Genomic DNA, 20,854 nt, shown 5'->3' with positions numbered 1-20,854 from the left:
CAGAGCACGCTCCCACTCCCCTCCTGGTGTTCCCTCTAGCCGAGTGGACATTTGAAATATTGTGCGCGCTGTTGTTGTGCGTGATGTCGGGGGAGCACGCCGGGTGCCGGCACCACATGATTAAAGGGGGGGCGGGCTGAGGTGAAAGCGGGGAGAAGAATTGGAGCGGAAGCTGCAGGGGTGACAGTCATTGACAGCTGGGCAGAGAGCAGGGGGCTGCCCGGCTGTATTCAGAGCACTGCAGGTCACGGCTGTTTGAAATAATACCCCTTTCACAACAGAAAATGCAGGGATTTACCCGGGAATATGGTTCCAGGATCATGCAGGGACATTCCCAGGCTGACCCCTTATACACCCCTTATACACCAGCCTAGTCCCTGCGTTTTCTGGTGTGAGGGGGAGAGACAATCACTCCCCTCTCCCTACCCCCTTTAACCAACCAGCTATATCTTCGGAACCAACTGACCCATTTACATGAGACCAGTATCATATTGAAGAACTTTTGAGTTGGCTTCGAATGATTTTGGTCCCGTGAAACTGGGCTGTTTGGTTCCAGAGAAATCTGCCCTCAAAGAACATAAACAGTCATGAAATTACATTTAAGAAATAAAAAAAACGGTTTAACCTCAATATCCCTGGAACCAATTAACACATATGGATCCAGCCTGGTATCAGATTGAAGGCCCAGCGATTTGGGTTCTACTGAGATCAACCTCGAGCTTCAGTGATGCCGAAGGGGGATCTGGCAGCCATTGAACTGTGTGGGGGGCGGAATTAGCGGGTCCCATGTTATCCTATAGGGAAAACGTTCCAGCTTTGCCTGGCCGTATCTCCGGTTCCCAGGGGGATAGAGACACGGGGCTGGGCTCGTTGGAAAGCTAATGGGTGGTCCGGTGCACCCCCGGACCACCCCCTAGATTTGCCTATGCTTCCTAGGTAAGTGGGCAGAATAGTATGTTAATCACCAGCAATCGTGAAAGATGTGGGGAAGTGGGCGGGGCAACATGACTGGATTGTGTAATTTCTCTCCACAGACTAACCGCCAACCCACAAATAGCGGGTACTTGGGGACTGGACCTAATGACGGGACAATTCAGCCCGCCCTCTGAAGTGCCCAGCAGTGTATACCTACACAGTTTGTACGTATGATCTATGGTTTATGTACTTTAAGTTGTTAACGGTTACATGTATATCTTGAGGTGCCCATACACGGTACAATTATTGTATGCAATTTGGACTAGATCGCATCGCATGGGTTTTGCAATGCAATGAGATGCAATCAGATGAGATGGGTACTGCAGAGCATACCCCCCAACCAAGAAGCATACTACTTGCTGACTAATTTGCAGGAGTCGCTGGGACGGTACAGGGAAGGGCGCAGCCAGGGGGCAGGTATATTTGTGTCCCAGTTACCAGCAGCTGGCACGGGGCAGTCACTCCCCAAGTATTGGAAATACTAAATAAAATAGATATTAAGGGTGACATTCTATGGAGTGAGATAATCTGACTTTGGCGATTTTTTTCGCAAAAACGGCCGAAATCGCATGTTTTTCCATTTTCGCATATTTAATAAGCTGTGAAAATGTGAAAAAAGTGCGATTTTGGCCAACAAGTTGGACACACTGGAAATGCGATGGCTGCTTTTCGCAGCACATCGCATCCAGATGTTTTCACATTAAAAAGTATACAAATCGCATATTTAATGGTATGCGATTTGTATAAACTGTGTCTATAATTCGCCCAAAAATCAGACCAGGTTCTGATGGGCGAATTAGCCAGAACCCTGCACAGATCGCAATGATCTGTGCAGGGTTCTGGTGTAAAAAAAAGTTTAAACAGTTAAAATAAAAAAAAAAAACAGCGCGGGGTCCCCCGCCAGAGCATAACCAGCCCCGGGCTCATTGAGTCGGTGCTGGTGACATAAAATCAGGGTCCCCGACAAATAGGGGTCCCCTTGATTTAATGAAACCAGCACCAGGCTCAAGGTCCGGCGCTGGTTCCCGAAATACGGGGGACAAAATGACTAGGGGTCCCCCGTATTTTAAGAACCAGCACCAGACCCAACCAGCCAGCAGGGTAATGCCACAGCCAGGGGACACTTATTATATAAGGTCCCGCGGCCAAAGCATTATCCCCCTGGCTGGTCAGCATGGGCAGGGGTCCTGGGGAAGTGGGGACCCCCCCAATGAAGGGGTCCCCCCCCTCCAGGACTTACCAGCCCATGCTGAAAGTCCGGGGCTGTCCCCGATGCCCCTGGGCAGTGGGCATCGGGCTGATGCAAAGTGTAAAAAAAAGATTAAAAACTATTGTTTTCTACTGTAGAACTATGAGTCCCAGCAAGCCTACCCCGCATGCTGGGACTTGGAGAACCACAAGTCCCAGCATGCGGGGCATTAAAGGGCCCGCTGGCACTTGTAGTTCTACAGTACAAAAAATAGTTAAATAAAACACACTGACACCCTGAAAAATAAAAGTTTAATACACACATAACACACACACTGATACTTACCTACCTTGAGCCCGTAGGTCGGTCCCTGGATCCGGGGTCCGGGGCTCCTGGACAGAAGAGTCCGGTTCCGGGGCCTTGGTCCTGGTTCCGGGGCTTGTCCGGGGTCCTGGGCTCCAGGGCTGATGTCTCCGGGGTCCAGGATCCGAAGTAGTCCAAAAGAGGTTCCTAAGGAAGGAAATCCTACTCACCTGGTCCCCGGCGACGACCTCGGCATCCTCTCCGGCAGACGCGCTGCTCCCGGCTGGTACCCGCTCACGGACTGGAGAGGCGCAGAGATGTTTCATCTTCCGCGCCTTTCCTCTGGATGATTCTATTGGCCGCCTAGCGGCCAATCAGGAGCCGAGAAACCCCTGCCCATGCTGACCAGCCAGGGGGATAATGCTTTGGCCGCGGGACCTTATATAATAAGTGTCCCCCGGCTGTGGCATAACCCTGCTGGCTGGTTGGGTCTGGTGCTGGTTCTTAAAATACGGGGGACCCCTAGTCATTTTGTCCCCCGTATTTCGGGAACCAGCGCCGGACCTTGAGCCTGGTGCTGGTTTCATTAAATCAAGGGGACCCCTATTTGTCGGGGACCCTGATTTTATGTCACCAGCACCGGCTCAATGAGCCCGGGGCTGGTTATGCTCTGGCGGGGGGACCCCGTGCTGTTTTTTTTTTTTAAATTGCGATTTCCTGCAAACGTGCGATTTTCAGACCTGAAAATCGCACATTTTCGGGACTAAAGAAATCGCACCAAATCGCACCTATTCGCACTATTTGGCCCATTTTTCGCATCTCATTAAATATGCGAAAAACGGGCCAATCTTGCGATTTTCAAAAGTGCGATGTGGTGTGATATAAAAACATGCGCATTTATCTCACTCCATAGAATGTCACCCATACAGTATGTGCCAGCGCTGGCTGAAGACGGTTGATTACAAAATATTTAAACAATTTTAATGACTAAGCATAAAATACATTATACATATGTGCTAAATAAAAAATAAAATGCCACAATGTGCATTCATACAACAAATAGCATCAGCTGAGGTAGAATTGCTGTAAGATATAAAATAAGTCACCGTATTCCTATTGGATGAATGATAATATTACCAGTCCACTGACTGGATGTGTATTGCTGTATGGGTTGTTGAGTAATTGATGAAAAAAATGATGACTATAGCTCATTTTCATAGTGCCCCCAACTGGCATTGCCAACCACTCACTGTTGCTGTTGAGAATTGTCAACGCCTACTGGACATCGCATATGGGACAATTGCATTTGCTCCTATTTATCCAGGACACAGAGTTGCTTCTTCAAATGGACTCCAGAGATATCTGGTAATTATCAGGCACTTTGGGGGTTCTTCTGGTTCACTCCTTCTGGCAAATTCCTTCCTAGATGGACAAAACCATGTGCACTGCAGGGGGGCAGATGTAAAATGTGCAGAGAGAGTTAGATTTTAGTGAGTTATTTTGTTTCTGTGCAGGTTAAATACTGGCTGCTTTATTTTTACACTGCAATACAGATCTCACTTTGAAGTAAAACCCCACCAAAATCTAATTCTCTCTGCACATGTTGCATCTGCCCCACCTGCAGTGCACATGGTTTTGTCCATCTAAGAAGGAATTTGCCAGAAGGAGTGAACTAGAATAACCCCCTTTATGAGGATACAAGAGATGCATTTATAAAACGTAAGATTTCACTTCCTTTATCTCCTCTGCTATAATCATCATTTTTTCATCAATTACTCAACATCTCCTGCAATACACATCCAGTCAGTGGACTGGTAATATTATCATTCATCCAATAGGAATACGGTGACTTATTTTATATCTTACAGCAATTCTACCTCAGCTGATGCTATATTTGTTGTATGAATGCACATTTGTGGCATTTTATCTTTTATTTAGCACATATGTATAATGTATTTTATGCTTAGTCATTAAAATTGTTTAAATATTTTTTAATCAACCGTCTCGTAAATTATTCAGCCAGTGCTGGCACATATATATATATATATATAATATATATATATATATATATATATATATATATCCAAGGGTAAGGACCACACTCTCCTCCAACTAGTGGCAACTGCCGGGGTGTCAGCTCAGGGGTCCCAGACAAGTCCAGTTCTCCAATACAGCCACAGAGATGAGGACACTCACCGGTCTTTCTTCCAAAGAAATTTTATTCCATATCACCACATCAGATAAAGTGCAAAGTGCATGACAGTGGGCCTAGGGCCAACGTTTCGGTCTGCCAATCAGACCTTTGTCAAGGCCCCCACTATCTCCTCCTAAAGTGCATAACCCACAAGACATCATGTGTGCCTTATATCCCCCCCACAGGCAGCAGCACACTCCCCCATAGCATGTACAAAAACCTGGATCAGCCCTGGAACATATGCTCAATATAAAGCTATTACCTTAGTATTTCTCCATATTTTACAGGTAACTGGCGCCAAACTTCTCGCCTGCCACGCAGGTAAATAGGAAGCGCCGCACACCTGGGCAGGTATCCACACATTATCCACAACATCAGCGCATAGCGCTGTACCCGGAAGTGCGTCATCAGCGCATCACTTCCCATGTGTGGAGCGCACAGTCAGGAAGTGTGCGCTCCATCCACGTCTCTGTGCAATAGCGTAGTGTCACTTCCTGCGCATGGAACGCACAGCTAGGAAGCTTGCGTTCCATTGCGCTCCCAACGGGACATTATAGGATCAATGTCAACCAAATTAATCAGCAAAAAACGGAAGCTGCCTAATCTAACTAGCGCTGCCCTACACAAGTAGTCAGCAATAGTATTACAGCGAGGGTACCAACTGCGTACCATTACTGCCTGGGGGGACCATACAAAACACACACAATATACTGCCACCTAGTGGTAGATGTAAAATACAAAAATAATAATGCAAAATATAACAAAAAATTGCCTAATACACAAAAAAAAAAATATATACATTGTACATGAAAAAGACAAAAGTGCCAAGGACACTGTCACTAAGGTTGCTCAGACCATCCAGAAATTACCAGAACCACTTCACAAGAAAACAGACAGAGAATTATTCTCGTTGAGGCCCCTAGGGGCCACCGTGTCGAGCCTATGGATCCATTTCACCTCCTTCCTGAGTAGGATCAACCCCCGGTCTCCACCTCTTAACAACGGGGGGACCCAATCAATGATCATATAACTTAATGAAGAAATCTGATGTTTGTACTTCAGGAAGTGCGCCGCCACCGGTTTATCAGTGAACTGGTGGGCATACGCCAAACGAATTGACGACCGGTGCTGATTCATGCGCTCGCGAAATGTTCGTATCGTTTTCCCCACGTAGAGGAGGCCGCAGGGGCAGCGCAGAAAATAGACCACATGGTCCATAGTGCATGTCAAATGATGCTGGAGAGCGATCTTTTGGCCCGTATGGGGATGGTGAAAGGATGAACCACTGATGAGTCCATGGCACGTAATGCAACTTGTGCAACGGAAGCAACCTTTTCTGGTCAGCAGCCATCTCTTATCCGTCGACGGGCTTGGAGTGACATCAGGCCGCAATATTAGATCTTTCAAATTTTGCCCGCGACGTGCCGCAATCAACGGGGGTGCTTCAGTAATTCCTTTAAACACCTGATCAGTGCCCAAAATACGCCAGTTGTTTTTAATGGATCTCTCCATGGTTTTCAGCCTAGTGTCACATTTCATCACCACTGTCATGCGTTTGGAGTTGCACTTTTTCTTCAGGTTGGGTGAAGTATGAATCTCTCTTGCCCTTCTAAGGCTATTCTGTATATCTCTTTCAAGATATCCTCGTACCCGAAATCTCTCACAACATTCCTTTATTTGTTGTTCAGCTGCCTCTGGTTCAGAGTTGTTTCTATACACCCGCAGCAGTTGCGAGATGGGCAGTTTTGATTTTAACCTGTCAGGGTGATGGCTTGATGACCACAGAAGTGTGTTCTGATCTGTCGGTTTACGGAAAAGTGTGTACTCCAGATGAGTCCCTCTCCTCAGTACAGTCACATCCAGGAAGTTCATACTGTCCCGGTCAGCAACTGCTGTAAACCGGATGGGACTGTCCAGTTCATTTAATTGCTGCACCATGCAGTGGAAGGACTCAATAGTACCTCTCCAAATTAAAAACAGATCATCGATGAATCTTTTAAAATAAAGGATGTTTGCACCGTGTCTACCCAGAATATGCACCGTCTCGTAGGCCGCCATATAAAGGTTGGCGAACCCCGGCGCTAAATTAGACCCCATGGCGGTTCCTGATATCTGCATATAGTAACCGCCATGGTACAGAAAATGATTCTTAGTCAGAACCAATTCGATCAATTGACATAGGAACTCCACAGGAGGTCCCTCATACGGTCCTATAGTCAAGGCCTCACGTACAGCTTGTATTCCACCTTCATGTGGAATCACCGTGTACAGTGACGAAACATCCATAGACGCTAAAATGCAATCCTCAGGAAGGTCACACAAGTCGCTGAGGCCACTAGTTGGAGGAGAGTGTGGTCCTTACCCTTGGATATATGGAAAGTGGAACTCTTTCTGGATCTGCACCCCCGTTTATTGATTGGCTGATTTCTAATCGCAAGTTTTCTATTTATACTTTATAGATATTGATTGCCTTACTGCGGTTGTTCTCCTGCTTAGTGTTTTAACCATTTATGATTTAGTTTTTGTATTGTATTAGTGTTGTGTGTCTTAGGATAGGTTAATAGGTTGCTCAGTTGATTGCACCGTGTCTACTCGTTTTGTAACCTCTCTATGGTGGTATGTCGCAGGCGTCTAATTTCTTTGATGATGCCTCTCTCAGTGAGGCTGAGAATGTGCATGTAAGCCTCACTGATGATGAGGTAGATAGAGTACTCTTTGATCAAACGGATTTTGAGGAATTACCAGCTGAAACCCCTAGTGACCTCTTCTTCAAATTAAATCGCCTCAAAAGATGGGAGGTGGATTTGGCCCTGCATGGGCAATTTTTGAGTGAATACTATCGGAAAAAGAGGATTCCTAGGGGGTTCAGAATTAGTAACGTGCCCACCATAGGCCGAAAAAGTTCAGCATTCTGCATCAAATGGTGCGGGGTGCTGAACAAATGTTCTTCTGATTTAATGGTCCTTGTAATAGAGGAAGTGGGAAATGAGTTAAAGAAAATTAAAAGTGACATCAAGGAATTTGAAAAAACGTTTAACCCTACATTGGTTAAGGACAAATCAGGCGACTGGCTAAAAAAACTTCAGGAACAGATAGATAAGTATCGAGCTGATCGACTAGCATTTAAGAGAAAGAAGTGGGATACCGTTGAGATAGACTATCAGAAACATTCAGTCTATCGGTGGTTGAGTGGGGAGTCTTTTGACAATCGCCGTAGATTTAGACCCCATTTTAGAACAGGCTACCAGGGCCCCCGTGGGTCAGATTCATCCCCAGACTCTGACGCCTCTGCTAACCGACCCCCAATAGATCATACATCGTCCTCCACTTTTTTAGGGAGAGAACCCAGACCAAGAAAGGTAAAAGATCAAGGAGCAGGAGGTTACACCCGCGGAGGGGGAGATACAAGAGGCGGCAGATGGGGCAAGAACAGGAGAAATTGATATTCAACTTATCAGATCATATATTAACAGCGCCTGAGGAGTCCTTACTAATGAAGGGTTTAAGTTTCATTCCCACGTGTAAATTTGACAACTTTGACTGGTCCATTAATCATTACAAAATGGGGCGCAAGTTGCGCTTAAAAGAATTTTTTTCCAATAAAGCTGATCAGGGGTCCTCTGCACCTATTTTTATGTCAAAACCTAGTACCTTTGACCCACCTTCTGTGAATCCCAGCCTAAAAACTTTTTTGAAAGTGGTGGATAGTGAAGTCAAGGGGAAACATCCACAGGATTGTAGAACATTTGACAACTTGACGAGAGAAGAACGCAATGCTCTGAGAGACCTGAAGGGTAATAAATCCTTGGTTATTAGGAGTGCGGACAAAGGGGGGGCGGTGGTATTGCAGAACTTCTCTGACTATGACCGTGAGGTCAGAAGGCAGTTGGGAGACACTGATACCTACCGCCCGATATCATCTAACCCCATGAGTATGATCAAAAAACAGATTGATGTGATCTTGTCGTATGCCCGTAACATGGGTTGGATTGATGATACTGTGTTCAAGTTGCTACAGGTGGAACACCCTAGATGTCCGATCTTCTACACTTTGCCTAAGGTGCATAAGTCGCTTGAGGCTCCTCCAGGGAGGCCTATAATTTCTGCATGTGGCTCATTATTACAACCATTGGCCCAGTTTGTAGACCATTTCCTGCAGCCATGTGTGCAGGCAGGCAACAGTTATATTAAAGATACCAGCCACTTCCTGGAGGGCCTCAGTGACTTGTGTGACCTTCCTGAGGATTGCATTTTAGCGTCTATGGATGTTTCGTCACTGTACACGGTGATTCCACATGAAGGTGGAATACAAGCTGTACCTGAGGCCTTGACTATAGGACCGTATGAGGGACCTCCTGTGGAGTTCCTATGTCAATTGATCGAATTGGTTCTGACTAAGAATCATTTTCTGTACCATGGCGGTTACTATATGCAGATATCAGGAACCGCCATGGGGTCTAATTTAGTGCCGGGGTTCGCCAACCTTTATATGGCGGCCTACGAGACGGTGCATATTCTGGGTAGACACGGTGCAAACATCCTTTATTTTAAAAGATTCATCGATGATCTGTTTTTAATTTGGAGAGGTACTATTGAGTCCTTCCACTGCATGGTGCAGCAATTAAATGAACTGGACAGTCCCATCCGGTTTACAGCAGTTGCTGACCGGGACAGTATGAACTTCCTGGATGTGACTGTACTGAGGAGAGGGACTCATCTGGAGTACACACTTTTCCGTAAACCGACAGATCGGAACACACTTCTGTGGTCATCAAACCATCACCCTGACAGGTTAAAATCAAAACTGCCCATCTCGCAACTGCTGCGGGTGTATAGAAACAACTCTGAACCAGAGGCAGCTGAACAACAAATAAAGGAATGTTGTGAGAGATTTCGGGTACGAGGATATCTTGAAAGAGATATACAGAATAGCCTTAGAAGGGCAAGAGAGATTCATACTTCACCCAACCTGAAGAAAAAGTGCAACTCCAAACGCATGACAGTGGTGATGAAATGCGACACTAGGCTGAAAACCATGGAGAGATCCATTAAAAACAACTGGCGTATTTTGGGCACTGATCAGGTGTTTAAAGGAATTACTGAAGCACCCCCGTTGATTGCGGCACGTCGCGGGCAAAATTTGAAAGATCTATTATTGCGGCCTGATGTCACTCCAAGCCCGTCGACGGATAAGAGATGGCTGCTGACCAGAAAAGGTTGCTTCCGTTGCACAAGTTGCATTACGTGCCATGGACTCATCAGTGGTTCATCCTTTCACCATCCCCATACGGGCCAAAAGATCGCTCTCCAGCATCATTTGACATGCACTATGGACCATGTGGTCTATTTTCTGCGCTGCCCCTGCGGCCTCCTCTACGTGGGGAAAACGATACGAACATTTCGCGAGCGCATGAATCAGCACCGGTCGTCAATTCGTTTGGCGTATGCCCACCAGTTCACTGATAAACCGGTGGCGGCGCACTTCCTGAAGTACAAACATCAGATTTCTTCATTAAGTTATATGATCATTGATTGGGTCCCCCCGTTGTTAAGAGGTGGAGACCGGGGGTTGATCCTACTCAGGAAGGAGGTGAAATGGATCCATAGGCTCGACACGGTGGCCCCTAGGGGCCTCAACGAGAATAATTCTCTGTCTGTTTTCTTGTGAAGTGGTTCTGGTAATTTCTGGATGGTCTGAGCAACCTTAGTGACAGTGTCCTTGGCACTTTTGTCTTTTTCATGTACAATGTATATATTTTTTTTTTTGTGTATTAGGCAATTTTTTGTTATATTTTGCATTATTATTTTTGTATTTTACATCTACCACTAGGTGGCAGTATATTGTGTGTGTTTTGTATGGTCCCCCCAGGCAGTAATGGTACGCAGTTGGTACCCTCGCTGTAATACTATTGCTGACTACTTGTGTAGGGCAGCGCTAGTTAGATTAGGCAGCTTCCGTTTTTTGCTGATTAATTTGGTTGACATTGATCCTATAATGTCCCGTTGGGAGCGCAATGGAACGCAAGCTTCCTAGCTGTGCGTTCCATGCGCAGGAAGTGACACTACGCTATTGCACAGAGACGTGGATGGAGCGCACACTTCCTGACTGTGCGCTCCACACATGGGAAGTGATGCGCTGATGACGCACTTCCGGGTACAGCGCTATGCGCTGATGTTGTGGATAATGTGTGGATACCTGCCCAGGTGTGCGGCGCTTCCTATTTACCTGCGTGGCAGGCGAGAAGTTTGGCGCCAGTTACCTGTAAAATATGGAGAAATACTAAGGTAATAGCTTTATATTGAGCATATGTTCCAGGGCTGATCCAGGTTTTTGTACATGCTATGGGGGAGTGTGCTGCTGCCTGTGGGGGGGATATAAGGCACACATGATGTCTTGTGGGTTATGCACTTTAGGAGGAGATAGTGGGGGCCTTGACAAAGGTCTGATTGGCAGACCGAAACGTTGGCCCTAGGCCCACTGTCATGCACTTTGCACTTTATCTGATGTGGTGATATGGAATAAAATTTCTTTGGAAGAAAGACCGGTGAGTGTCCTCATCTCTGTGGCTGTATATATATATATATATATATCATATTTGTGTCCCGCTACTATTTTGTCATTGTGGCTAAGTCCCTGCTATAAAAGGATGCTTTTACTGGATTGTTAAAGCAGCGGGAACGGCAATGATGACCGGATCCATGTCATCAAGCCATTTAGGATCCCACTTCACTCCTGGAGTGGGTGATCAGAGGGGACTCCAGGAAGCTTGCCTGCTTTTCCTGGAGCCTGGGAGATCCCAGATTTGAGAGCCTCCGGACCTTCTTGGTAATAGGAGATTTTCTGGGCAACTGGAACCCCCCTTTTTTTTTCTCTATGGACCACACTATCTGATGGTTTCAGGCTGTTAGAGAAAATGTCTGCCTGACAGTTTATGTCCAGCATTAGAGATCACTTTTGCTGGGAATATGTTTAACCCATTCTTTGGGCAAATGTAAAGCCCTACGGGCATTGGCATGATCCGGTGAGTCTGCCCATTTTTGAAAAAAGAGCGAATAATTTAAAGGGCATAATCAGTCTGGTTTTTACCCCCGCGCGGGACGTGGGACAAACGGGATGGTTAGGAGGTATGTGAAGTGAAAAAGAAATCATTGGGAATACTGCCACCAAGAGGTTGTTTGCGGGAAGTGCATATACTGGGCCTCATTCAGCAAGGATTGCTAACCAGAGAATTCGCAGAAATGCTGCCCCCTGCATAATTGTGAATGCATCGCAAATAACATTTTCACCGATCCATTTGCTACAACTAAACCCTCTAACAACTTTTTTTCATCTGCGCCAGTCCAGGGTTTTTTCACTAATCCGCTCCACAATCAGCCTGGAAGTGGTCATGGCTGATGTCAGAGACCTACCCAGAAACCACCTGGGTACACATGCGTTTTCACAAACACACCCAGAAAACATCACGTTTCCGCCCCTAAACTCTTCGACATCTACGCGTACAGATTTTCTTTATTATTGTGTCCCACGCATGCACGATGTGAATGCTGCACATGTGCAGTTGTTTCAATAATCTCTCGTTTTGTGACCCATGCTGATTTAGGCCCAATGTACGAACCCAAGTGCAAAGCTTTAAACTATTAACCTGTAGTTATGTGAATGTTTTTTCGTTATAAACTTACTAAAGACGGTGATTTTGGACTATTGCAGTAATTTTCCATGACCGATGACTTTCATTTTATTAGATGCACATATACAAAAGATAATGTACTTTTGGCATAATAGTCTATATCTGGGGTAGCCAACCCTAGTCCTCGAGAGCTACCAACAGTGCATGTTTTGCAGGTCTCCTCACAGAATCACAAGTGAGCTAATTAGCTCCATCTGTGGATCTTTTAAAATGTGTCAGTGATTAATGAGTGCAGCTGTGCAGCAGCTAGGTTTTCTGGAAAATGTGAACTGTTGGTAGCTCTCGAGGGCTAGGGTTGGCTACCACTGGTCTATAGTATATACATTCCACTAAACATAAGAAAAAAAACTCTATTTATATAGGCGATCAGGAGTGGAGTTGCATGGCCCTCGAAGTCAGAAACAATGCACTTAGTTGACCACTACTGTACCTGGACTACATGTATTTCTTTCTGACTCCGAGTGCCATCCAACTCCACTCCTGATATCCATTAAATCCGGACGAGCCACGGGGCAAAACTGATCCCACATCTAACGGACGGACATCCCTCTCCATATACTTATAAAGGTGCCAATAAGAGATTGGCGCATACAGAGATCCATCTGATTCAGGACGGAACTGTCTCTAAATGTGTCATTAGAAGTTTTCAAGTTTCTTCTTAGTTTCAAATTGATAGATAACTTGAAAGCCGTCGTCCCAAGCATAAAGGTTTTGGTCTCTTGGATTATAGTGCACAGAGGAATGGCTGCTGTATCGCTTGGTAAAGTACAAACTGGGTATCTCATGACCGTCAATGACATCGGAGGTGTCATAAATACAGTCTATATGGGATCGGCCACCACTTGGACTATTGTACATGACATACAGAGTCCCGCAGATGACAAAGGCCGCCTCTGCATTGTTGCTGCTGCAGGTTGTGTTCCATGTATGATCGACTTCCATTTTGTTGAGGTCTATCTTGGTAAGAACGAGGTCCCCGTTTCTATCGGAATCTGTGTGAATGGCCCAGAGGCCTTGTTCGTCCATGGCAAGATCAATTTTGGTGTATGGGGAGAGTTGGTATGGTGGTAAACCACCAGCACCATCTAAATGCATGAGCTGCGTCATATTACTATGGATATTATATTTCACTATTTCATTGATAGTTCTGTTCCTATGGAAAAATATCTCGTTGTCGTACACGAGGAGACCGGTTCCCTGCCAGGAGAACGGCAACGTGATTTTCTCGGCGTTTTGCAGATAGTCCCGGCTGCTGAAATCCTCTATGCTGGCAAATTGTAGAAGAACGTTGCTACTAGGACCTGTAAAGAAATAGATGGTGTCTGAACCACGGCCGACATTCTTGAGCCAAGCACCGACTCCACCACCGGCCTTTTTGACCGTTTTCTGAGATTTGATGTTTGCCATCATTGTTGTACAACCTGGGGAACAAAAAAGTTAAACTGAAACAATTGAATTTATTTTCTTAGTTTTTACATATGCGCAGTTTCGTTAAACATCAGTTATGTTTTATCTATTGTTTTTGTTTAATTGGTCCTTAAGCATTCGATGGATTATCAATTGGGTATTTAAACAGTAGGAAAAAAAGGAAGTACATTATAAGCCACCAGCAGCTTCTATATAAAGCTAATGTGTTATAAAGAAATAAATAAAGAAGCTGATAAGAAAATAATATATACTGCAAACTAATAATAAAGATCCACTTGGTCATTTATTTATATGACAAACAAAAAAATGATTTACTAAGATGGCAGTTATATTGGAAATGGGATGTTGCTCAAAGCAACCAATCAGATTGTACTTCTTATTTATTTTGCACCTTTTAGAAGATAATAGATACACGCACTGCTTTGGAGTGGGCAGAGCCTCTCTCTCTCTATCTCTCCTCCCCCTCTCTCTCTCCCCCATCTATCTCTCCATTTTATCTCCATCCCTATAATGGGGGGGCGGCAAAAAAAGTGGTGCCTAGGGGCGGTCTGACACCCAAATCCGGCCTTGAGGTTAAGCACAGACTGCAAAAAGTGGCCAAATTATTCATCGGTAAGTAAGTTGCGTATAGATTTGCAGCTGTGTGACGAGATGCAAAATGGGCCGGCTGATGAAGTCCCAGAAGACAGACTGCTAAGACTCCAGCACCGGGCCCAGACAGAAAAGGGGAATGGGACTGGAGTCTATCAAGTATACTTTTACATAAACAAAGTTCACATTTCCCATGAAACAATGTAGAGGTTGAGTAGTGTGGCCAGTGCTAAGTACACCGGAGGTCCCACCAGGCACGCCGGGGTTCCAGAAGGCCCTGCCTATTTTGTCAGTACCGGGCCCCATAATTTGTAATGGCAGCCTTGAACATAACGAGTGTACACAGTTTTGGGTATCTCCAGCAGACAGATCTTTGCAGATGTAAATAATTTTTTGGATCAGGATATGTTCCATCTTATGTGTCATGGACACATAGCCAATTTGATGCCCTAGGCATAATTTTGGTTGGTGTCCCCAAGCACCATTATTAGTTCCGCCCCTGATCCATTGCTCCTTATTCACATTACACCACACCATATTGCTACTTATTCCCTTTGTACCACACAGTAGTGCCATTTATACACACAACGCCACACCATAGTGCACCTCTTACACATAATGCCACACAGTAATAGCGACCCTTATACACATGATGCCATACAGTAATGGAATGGGTGAGAATAGTTAGTGCAGACAGCTCAGGTTACCTACTGGGGTCAGTCTGACTGTATTACAGTAATGGAAGCTATATTTAGTTTGACCCTTTAGGGGTATTTTCCACATGTAACCACCTGTGTGGGCTCAGCTTTAGAGAGCGCCAGTCGCTGCCACCCACCTGTGCTCAGTTTGTGCTGAAGTTTTCTTCTCTCAGTTGCGTGTTCCACAAGCTGCTTCTCCACTACGTGGTCATCAACTTCCACCTGTGTGCTGGAGGAAGCTGTGCTCTCTAGGTAGTCAATGTCCCACTCGGCTCTCTCCACCCTCTCCCACAGGCTCTCCATCTCGCTCTTCACTTCCATTTTATAATTGATGAGGTTGTCCATACGTGACACCAGCTTATGTGACAGCTCTTTAAATTCCAGAACATACTGCTGTATATCTTGCTCACACTTGTACAGTCTGTCCTAGAGAAAGACAGCACACACAGTCTATTGAGGGAAATGATTTTATATGTCAACATTTAATAGTTATTTAATAGTTAATGATACTTGAGTATTGACCAGTGGGCTACTCGCGGCAAAATAAACCACCCGAAGAGCTACTAAAAAAAAAAAAAAGAAATCCTGCCATATAATGCCCTTTACACATTATGCCACACAGTGTAATGCCCCTGACACACTATGCCACACATAACTGCGTCCAATGAAAATGGGGGTGTGATACACATATGCCCCCAATAGTGCAGTGCCAGATATACATATGCCCAAATTGTGGCAGATACACATATGCCCCACAATAGTGCCAGATACATATATGCCCCCACAGTGCCAGAAACAGGAATATCCCCATGGTACTAGGTATGACCCCATGGTGCTGGGTATGCCCCCACAGTGCCAGCAACGCCCCCACGGTGCCAGCAACAGGTATGCCCCACAGTGCCAGTAATGCCCCCACAGTGAGAGCAACAAGTTTGCCCCACAGTGCCAGCAAGAAGTATGCCCCCACAGTGCCAGCAAGAAGTATGCCCCCACAGTGCCAGCAACAAGTATGCCGCCACAGTGCCAGCAATAAGTATGCCGCCACAGTGCCAGCAATAAGTATGCCGCCACAGTGCCAGCAATAAGTATGCCCCCACAGTGCCAGGTGTTTCCCAGCAGCAGCACACTCACCATTGTTGCTGCTGCTGGGGAGAGGACAGTCTGCTGTCCCCCTGTAGAGTCGCCACCGCTGCTTCTTTTCTCAGGGAAGGAGAGCACAGCACACCGCGCATCTCTTCTTCCCTTCACTTCCTTGTGACTGGGCTGTCCGCCAATCAAAGCTTGCGGGCTGGCTCCTGATTGGCTGCCGGCCCGCAAGCTCTGATTGGTGGTTGGGCCCAGTCACAGGGATGCACAGTGAGGGGTAGGAGAGAAGCGCAGGCGGGCGGGAGGGTGGTCGAGCTACCCGATTTACTGCCGCGAGCTACCGGTAGCTTGTGAGCAACGGGTTGGCGACCACAGGTATAGACCGTATAAGGAGGGGTTAAAGTGGGGGGAACTGAGTTCCACCACCTGTAATGGTGAGGTGGTTCTAGTTCCACCTCCACCTTGGCCCTGCACAGTGATTCTAACAGAGAAGCATTATAGACAGGGCCGGATTTGTCACTAGGCCCGTGAGGCACGGGCCTAGGGGCGGCACCTGCCAAGGGCGGCAGCCGCCAGGCATCTGCTGTCATTCAGTTTTTCAGTCTGACACTGACACTGACTTTTACATAGCGGCAGAGGGGCCGCTCGCCGCTGCTTCTTAGTGCAGACAGGAGCTCTCTATCTGCTGCTGCCACTGTACCTGTCCCACTCTGGGCAGCAGCGCTGGCAGCCTCAAGCCACAGTCCCGTCCCTCCCTCCCTCCTTTCAAGCAGAGAACACAGGCAGTATGCCTGCCCTGCTCACACACGGACAGCATGAAACTCCGGAGCCCGTCCACACAAACTGTTACCTACTAGTGTAACTTTCTGTTCCTTGCAAGCGGCAAGGAACTATTCTCCCTGCAGTCAGTGCACTCAGGTTACGGATCCTCCCCTCTGTCATCATGCTGCTGCCTTCTACACAGACCGGAATGTGTCTGGAGCAAGTTAACTGTTTGTATCCCTTCTATTAAACAGTAAGTGCTAAAAAATTGTCATGTGCCTCCCAAGTGTGTACTTAAGCTAATTATTGTGTGTACTGTGAGTACTGGTGTTATTATTTATTATGATATGTATGTGTGTGTGGGTGTGTGTGTGTGTGTATATATATATATATATATATATATATATACATACGCGGGTGCACATATACATATGGGGGGGGGGGCAGCCAAAAATTGTGCCTAGGGGCGGCCTGACCCCTAAATTCGCCCCTGATTATAGTGTTACCTAATGACAGGATGAGAGGTAGGCGGCAGAGGGTTCCCCCACCTCTCCAGGACCACTTTAAGGGCCTGATTCAGTACCATTTTCTGCTTAGCAAGTGGCTTACCCCGTCTGACCAAGTGTCCACCCCCCTGCTGAATCCCCTTAGTAACATGCGAGGGGATGTACATGAACACATCCCCTCGCATGTGGCCGAAGGAGAGAAAAAATCATTTGATTGTCACTGCCTATCACAAGATTTCTTTCCAGTTTAAACTGACTTTTATTTCCGTCGGAGTCCGCCGAACAGGGGGGCGGGGAACACACAGCATTTTCATGGGGACGCGCATAAAATGCTGGGCGTTCCCCTGCTCTGGCCTGGTGTCCGCCCTCGCCCGACCCCTTTCCTCCTCTAGCCAGGCGAATGCCACCATCGGAACAGGGCCGAATTCATCCCTGTCTGATCACTATTGAATCACCCCCTAAGCCCTGAATCACCCCCTAATGCCCACAAAAAAGCAGACTGAAGTTTTACAATGTGTTGAGAAACCCTGCACTGGCCCTGTACCCACGGGTGGGACCGTGGGAGGTGCTGTACATTACATGTATATTTCAGTGTATTATTAGCTATTTTCCACACATTGGCTTCTATTGAGATTTTTATGTGTAGAAATAAACATTGTGAACTTAACTTTCATTTATGCAGAATTCCTTCAGATAAAGGGGGGTATTTATCAAACTTGGGGGCAAATGTATTAAGCTTGGAGAAGAGATAAAGTGAAAGGAGATAAAGCACCGGCCAATCAACACCCAACTGTCACTTTCAAACACAGTTTATTGGCTGTGCTTTATCTCCTTTCACTTTATCTCCAGTTTATCTATAGTTTATCTCTTCTCCAGGCTTAATACATCTGCCCCTAGGAGAGATATAGAGTATAGAGAAATAAAGTTCGAACCCATTTTCCAGCATTAACTCCATGCCAACGTGGATAGTTCATACCCCCACTATCCATGTTGGCATGGATCTGATTTTAGATAGCGTGGCGAGCGAAGCGAGCCCCGCAAGGGGACTCAGACTGGGGACTGGCGCCGTGAAACTACACAAGTACCAATAGGATCACTCGAATATTTACCCTGGACCAGCATTACGGGGGAGTACATAGTCATCCCAGTACATGTGCATCTATCTCTGCCCCCATCTATACTATACAGACTAGCAACCCCTTGTTTCCAGATGGATCCCAAAAAAATGTAAGAATCCTTCTTTTAAATCTAAGAACCCCTCAGGCAGCTTCTTATGTAACAGAGCCACGGTGGGGAATTTTGTTTTGTCTTGTACTAAACAAAACTCCAAACTTTACTTTTACGCTACGTTAACAAGTCACCCATTGAGGCAGATGTATGAAGCCTTAACAAGAGATAAATGCCATGGTGATAAGGAGAGATAAACGTCCAGCCAATCAGCTCCTTACTGACTTTTTTCAAACACAGCCTGTAACATGGCAGTTAGCAGGTGATTGGCTGGACGGTTATTTCTCCTTATCACCCTTGCATTTATCTCTTGTTAAGGCTTAATACATCTGCCCCATTGTGTCTGCATGAGACGGTACCACAAAAGATATACAGCTGCCCCAGCATCAGAGGAACGTGATGTCACTGTGAATACTGTGTAACATACCTCCAGGGTCAAAATACGTTTCTCGATGTATCGGATCATCGTTTCCTCCTGGGCTTCACATTGAGTGTTCCTGTGAGCTGTGAGGAGAAACGCCGACAGGATTTGCAAATAAAAAACCTCCATATTCTGTAATCCTTCTAAAGTCTGTCTTGGTGCTGATAAGTCCGGAACCTCTACATGCACAGTACAGAAGCCCCTCACATATGGATCCTCTTAGGGAGAAGACTCAGGATTCACAAACGCTTATTGCAGCTTCTCGTCTACTGCTAACAATGACTGATAGAAATTCTTTCTGCAAGACATTGGCAAGCGTTGTGATCAAATCCATATGCTCCGACGTGATTTCGATCACTCGCATCTGGAATCATACAAATAGTATTATGTTACCGGGAGAAATGCTTGAACGAAATGTCGCGTTATGCTGTAGGACACTCATAGGGAACCAGTGACTCTGCTGTTGAACTACAAGAACAAGCATATCCTGCAAGTAAAATACTCTTAGGGGTCAATCCTATTAGTCGAGTTGCCATTCAGGTGCCGTTTTAACGCTGAAAAAGGCACCCAAATTAAGCCTAACTCATACCGTTCGCAGGGCCAAATTCGCTGAAAAGTGCTTGCACCCCTATGGAGGTGAGAGCACTTTACAGCGAATTCGGCCCGCAGTACAGTGCGCCCGGAGTTGTGATTGATTCGCACTCGCGAATCATCCGCAACCTTCGGGACTAGTAGGATGGACCCCAGAGATGGGCAACTGTGTCCCCCTCATAAACATTCTGGAGAAACCATTCAATGCCTCACTCTTATCTATGAAGTTTCTACATACATTATTTATTTATTACCAGTTATTTATATAGGGGGCAAAACGTTGATATAGGGTTCAGGTGCCGAAATTTAGAAATTTAAACCAACATTTGAAAAAAAAATCTCGTCGACCGTTTTGTCTGTGTCAACCTTTTGTAGTCTCCTAGTCACTGTCATCCTTTTATACCACACTTGATGGAAATGAATACACAATAGGGGTGAGATGGAGCTCAGCAGCTGTTAGCAGAAGATCACATTTTACCGGAATGCATTAGAAATATAGGAGCTGATTCAGAGTTGAGCGCAAAGTGGCTGTAATTGTAGGACGCCAGATTTATGCCAATATGAATATTCATAGGGCTAATCCAATTATCCACCTAAGAGATACAAAACCAACACATAACATAACAGAAGAAGTGCGTCAGATTTCAGTATCTGGCAGGCTGCTGGAGGAGGACGGGCCAGCGGACGTGGATGCGGAAGCATCTCACACGCTTGCGTGTCCATAGCCGGAAATGGGGCGTGCGCATCTTGGGCCGCACGCGCCCTGTCCGCCGGCTGGCGATATTGCAGGCTGGCTGCCGGCGGAATGGAAGCCGCTCGGATGAGAGCGTCTCTATCTGTAACCAGGGCTATTTTTGTGCAGGCTCCAGCAGGAACTGTGGCCCTTATTCTAGTTCACTCTTTCTGACAAAATATTTCTTAGATGGACAAAACCATGTGCACTGCAGGTGAGGCAGGTGTAAAACCCCACCCTAATCTAATTATCTCTGCACAAGTAACACCTGCCTCACCTGCAGTGCACATGGTTTTGTCCATCTGAGGAATATTTTGTCAGAAAGAGTGAACTAGAATAAGGGCCTCAGTTCCTGCTGGAGCCTGCACAAAAATAGCCCTGTCTGTAACTAAAGTTAAATAAATAGTTTTTTTACTTCTGAACCATACTGTCTCTCCCGGGCTTCTCAGACTACTCACCCTT

The 20,854-nt window shown here is 46.1% G+C and overlaps 1 protein-coding gene across 2 annotated transcripts; it reads right to left on the bottom strand.

Moving 5' to 3' along the window:
• Positions 1-12,390: 12,390 nt before the first annotated feature.
• OLFML1 (olfactomedin like 1) lies at positions 12,391-19,525 on the bottom strand. Of its 2 annotated transcripts, none has more exons than XM_083165512.1 (3): positions 19,075-19,525; positions 15,204-15,492; positions 12,391-13,770 (listed from the first exon to the last, which is right to left on the bottom strand). In XM_083165512.1, the coding sequence occupies exons 1-3, from the start codon at positions 19,195-19,197 to the stop codon at positions 12,986-12,988; spliced, it is 1,197 nt and encodes a 398-aa protein (XP_083021638.1). In that variant the 5' UTR covers positions 19,198-19,525; the 3' UTR covers positions 12,391-12,985. The 2 variants fall into 2 exon arrangements, with proteins under 2 accessions (XP_083021638.1, XP_083021639.1); XM_083165513.1 differs by lacking the exon at positions 19,075-19,525 and adding an exon at positions 17,007-17,112.
• Between the last annotated feature and the right edge of the window lie 1,329 nt (positions 19,526-20,854).

This window comes from Crinia signifera, chromosome 11, assembly GCF_055691185.1.
Source record: "Crinia signifera chromosome 11, ASM5569118v1, whole genome shotgun sequence".
NCBI classification, from domain to species: domain Eukaryota; kingdom Metazoa; phylum Chordata; class Amphibia; order Anura; family Myobatrachidae; genus Crinia; species Crinia signifera.
This window is presented reverse-complemented; position numbering and strand designations above follow the sequence as displayed.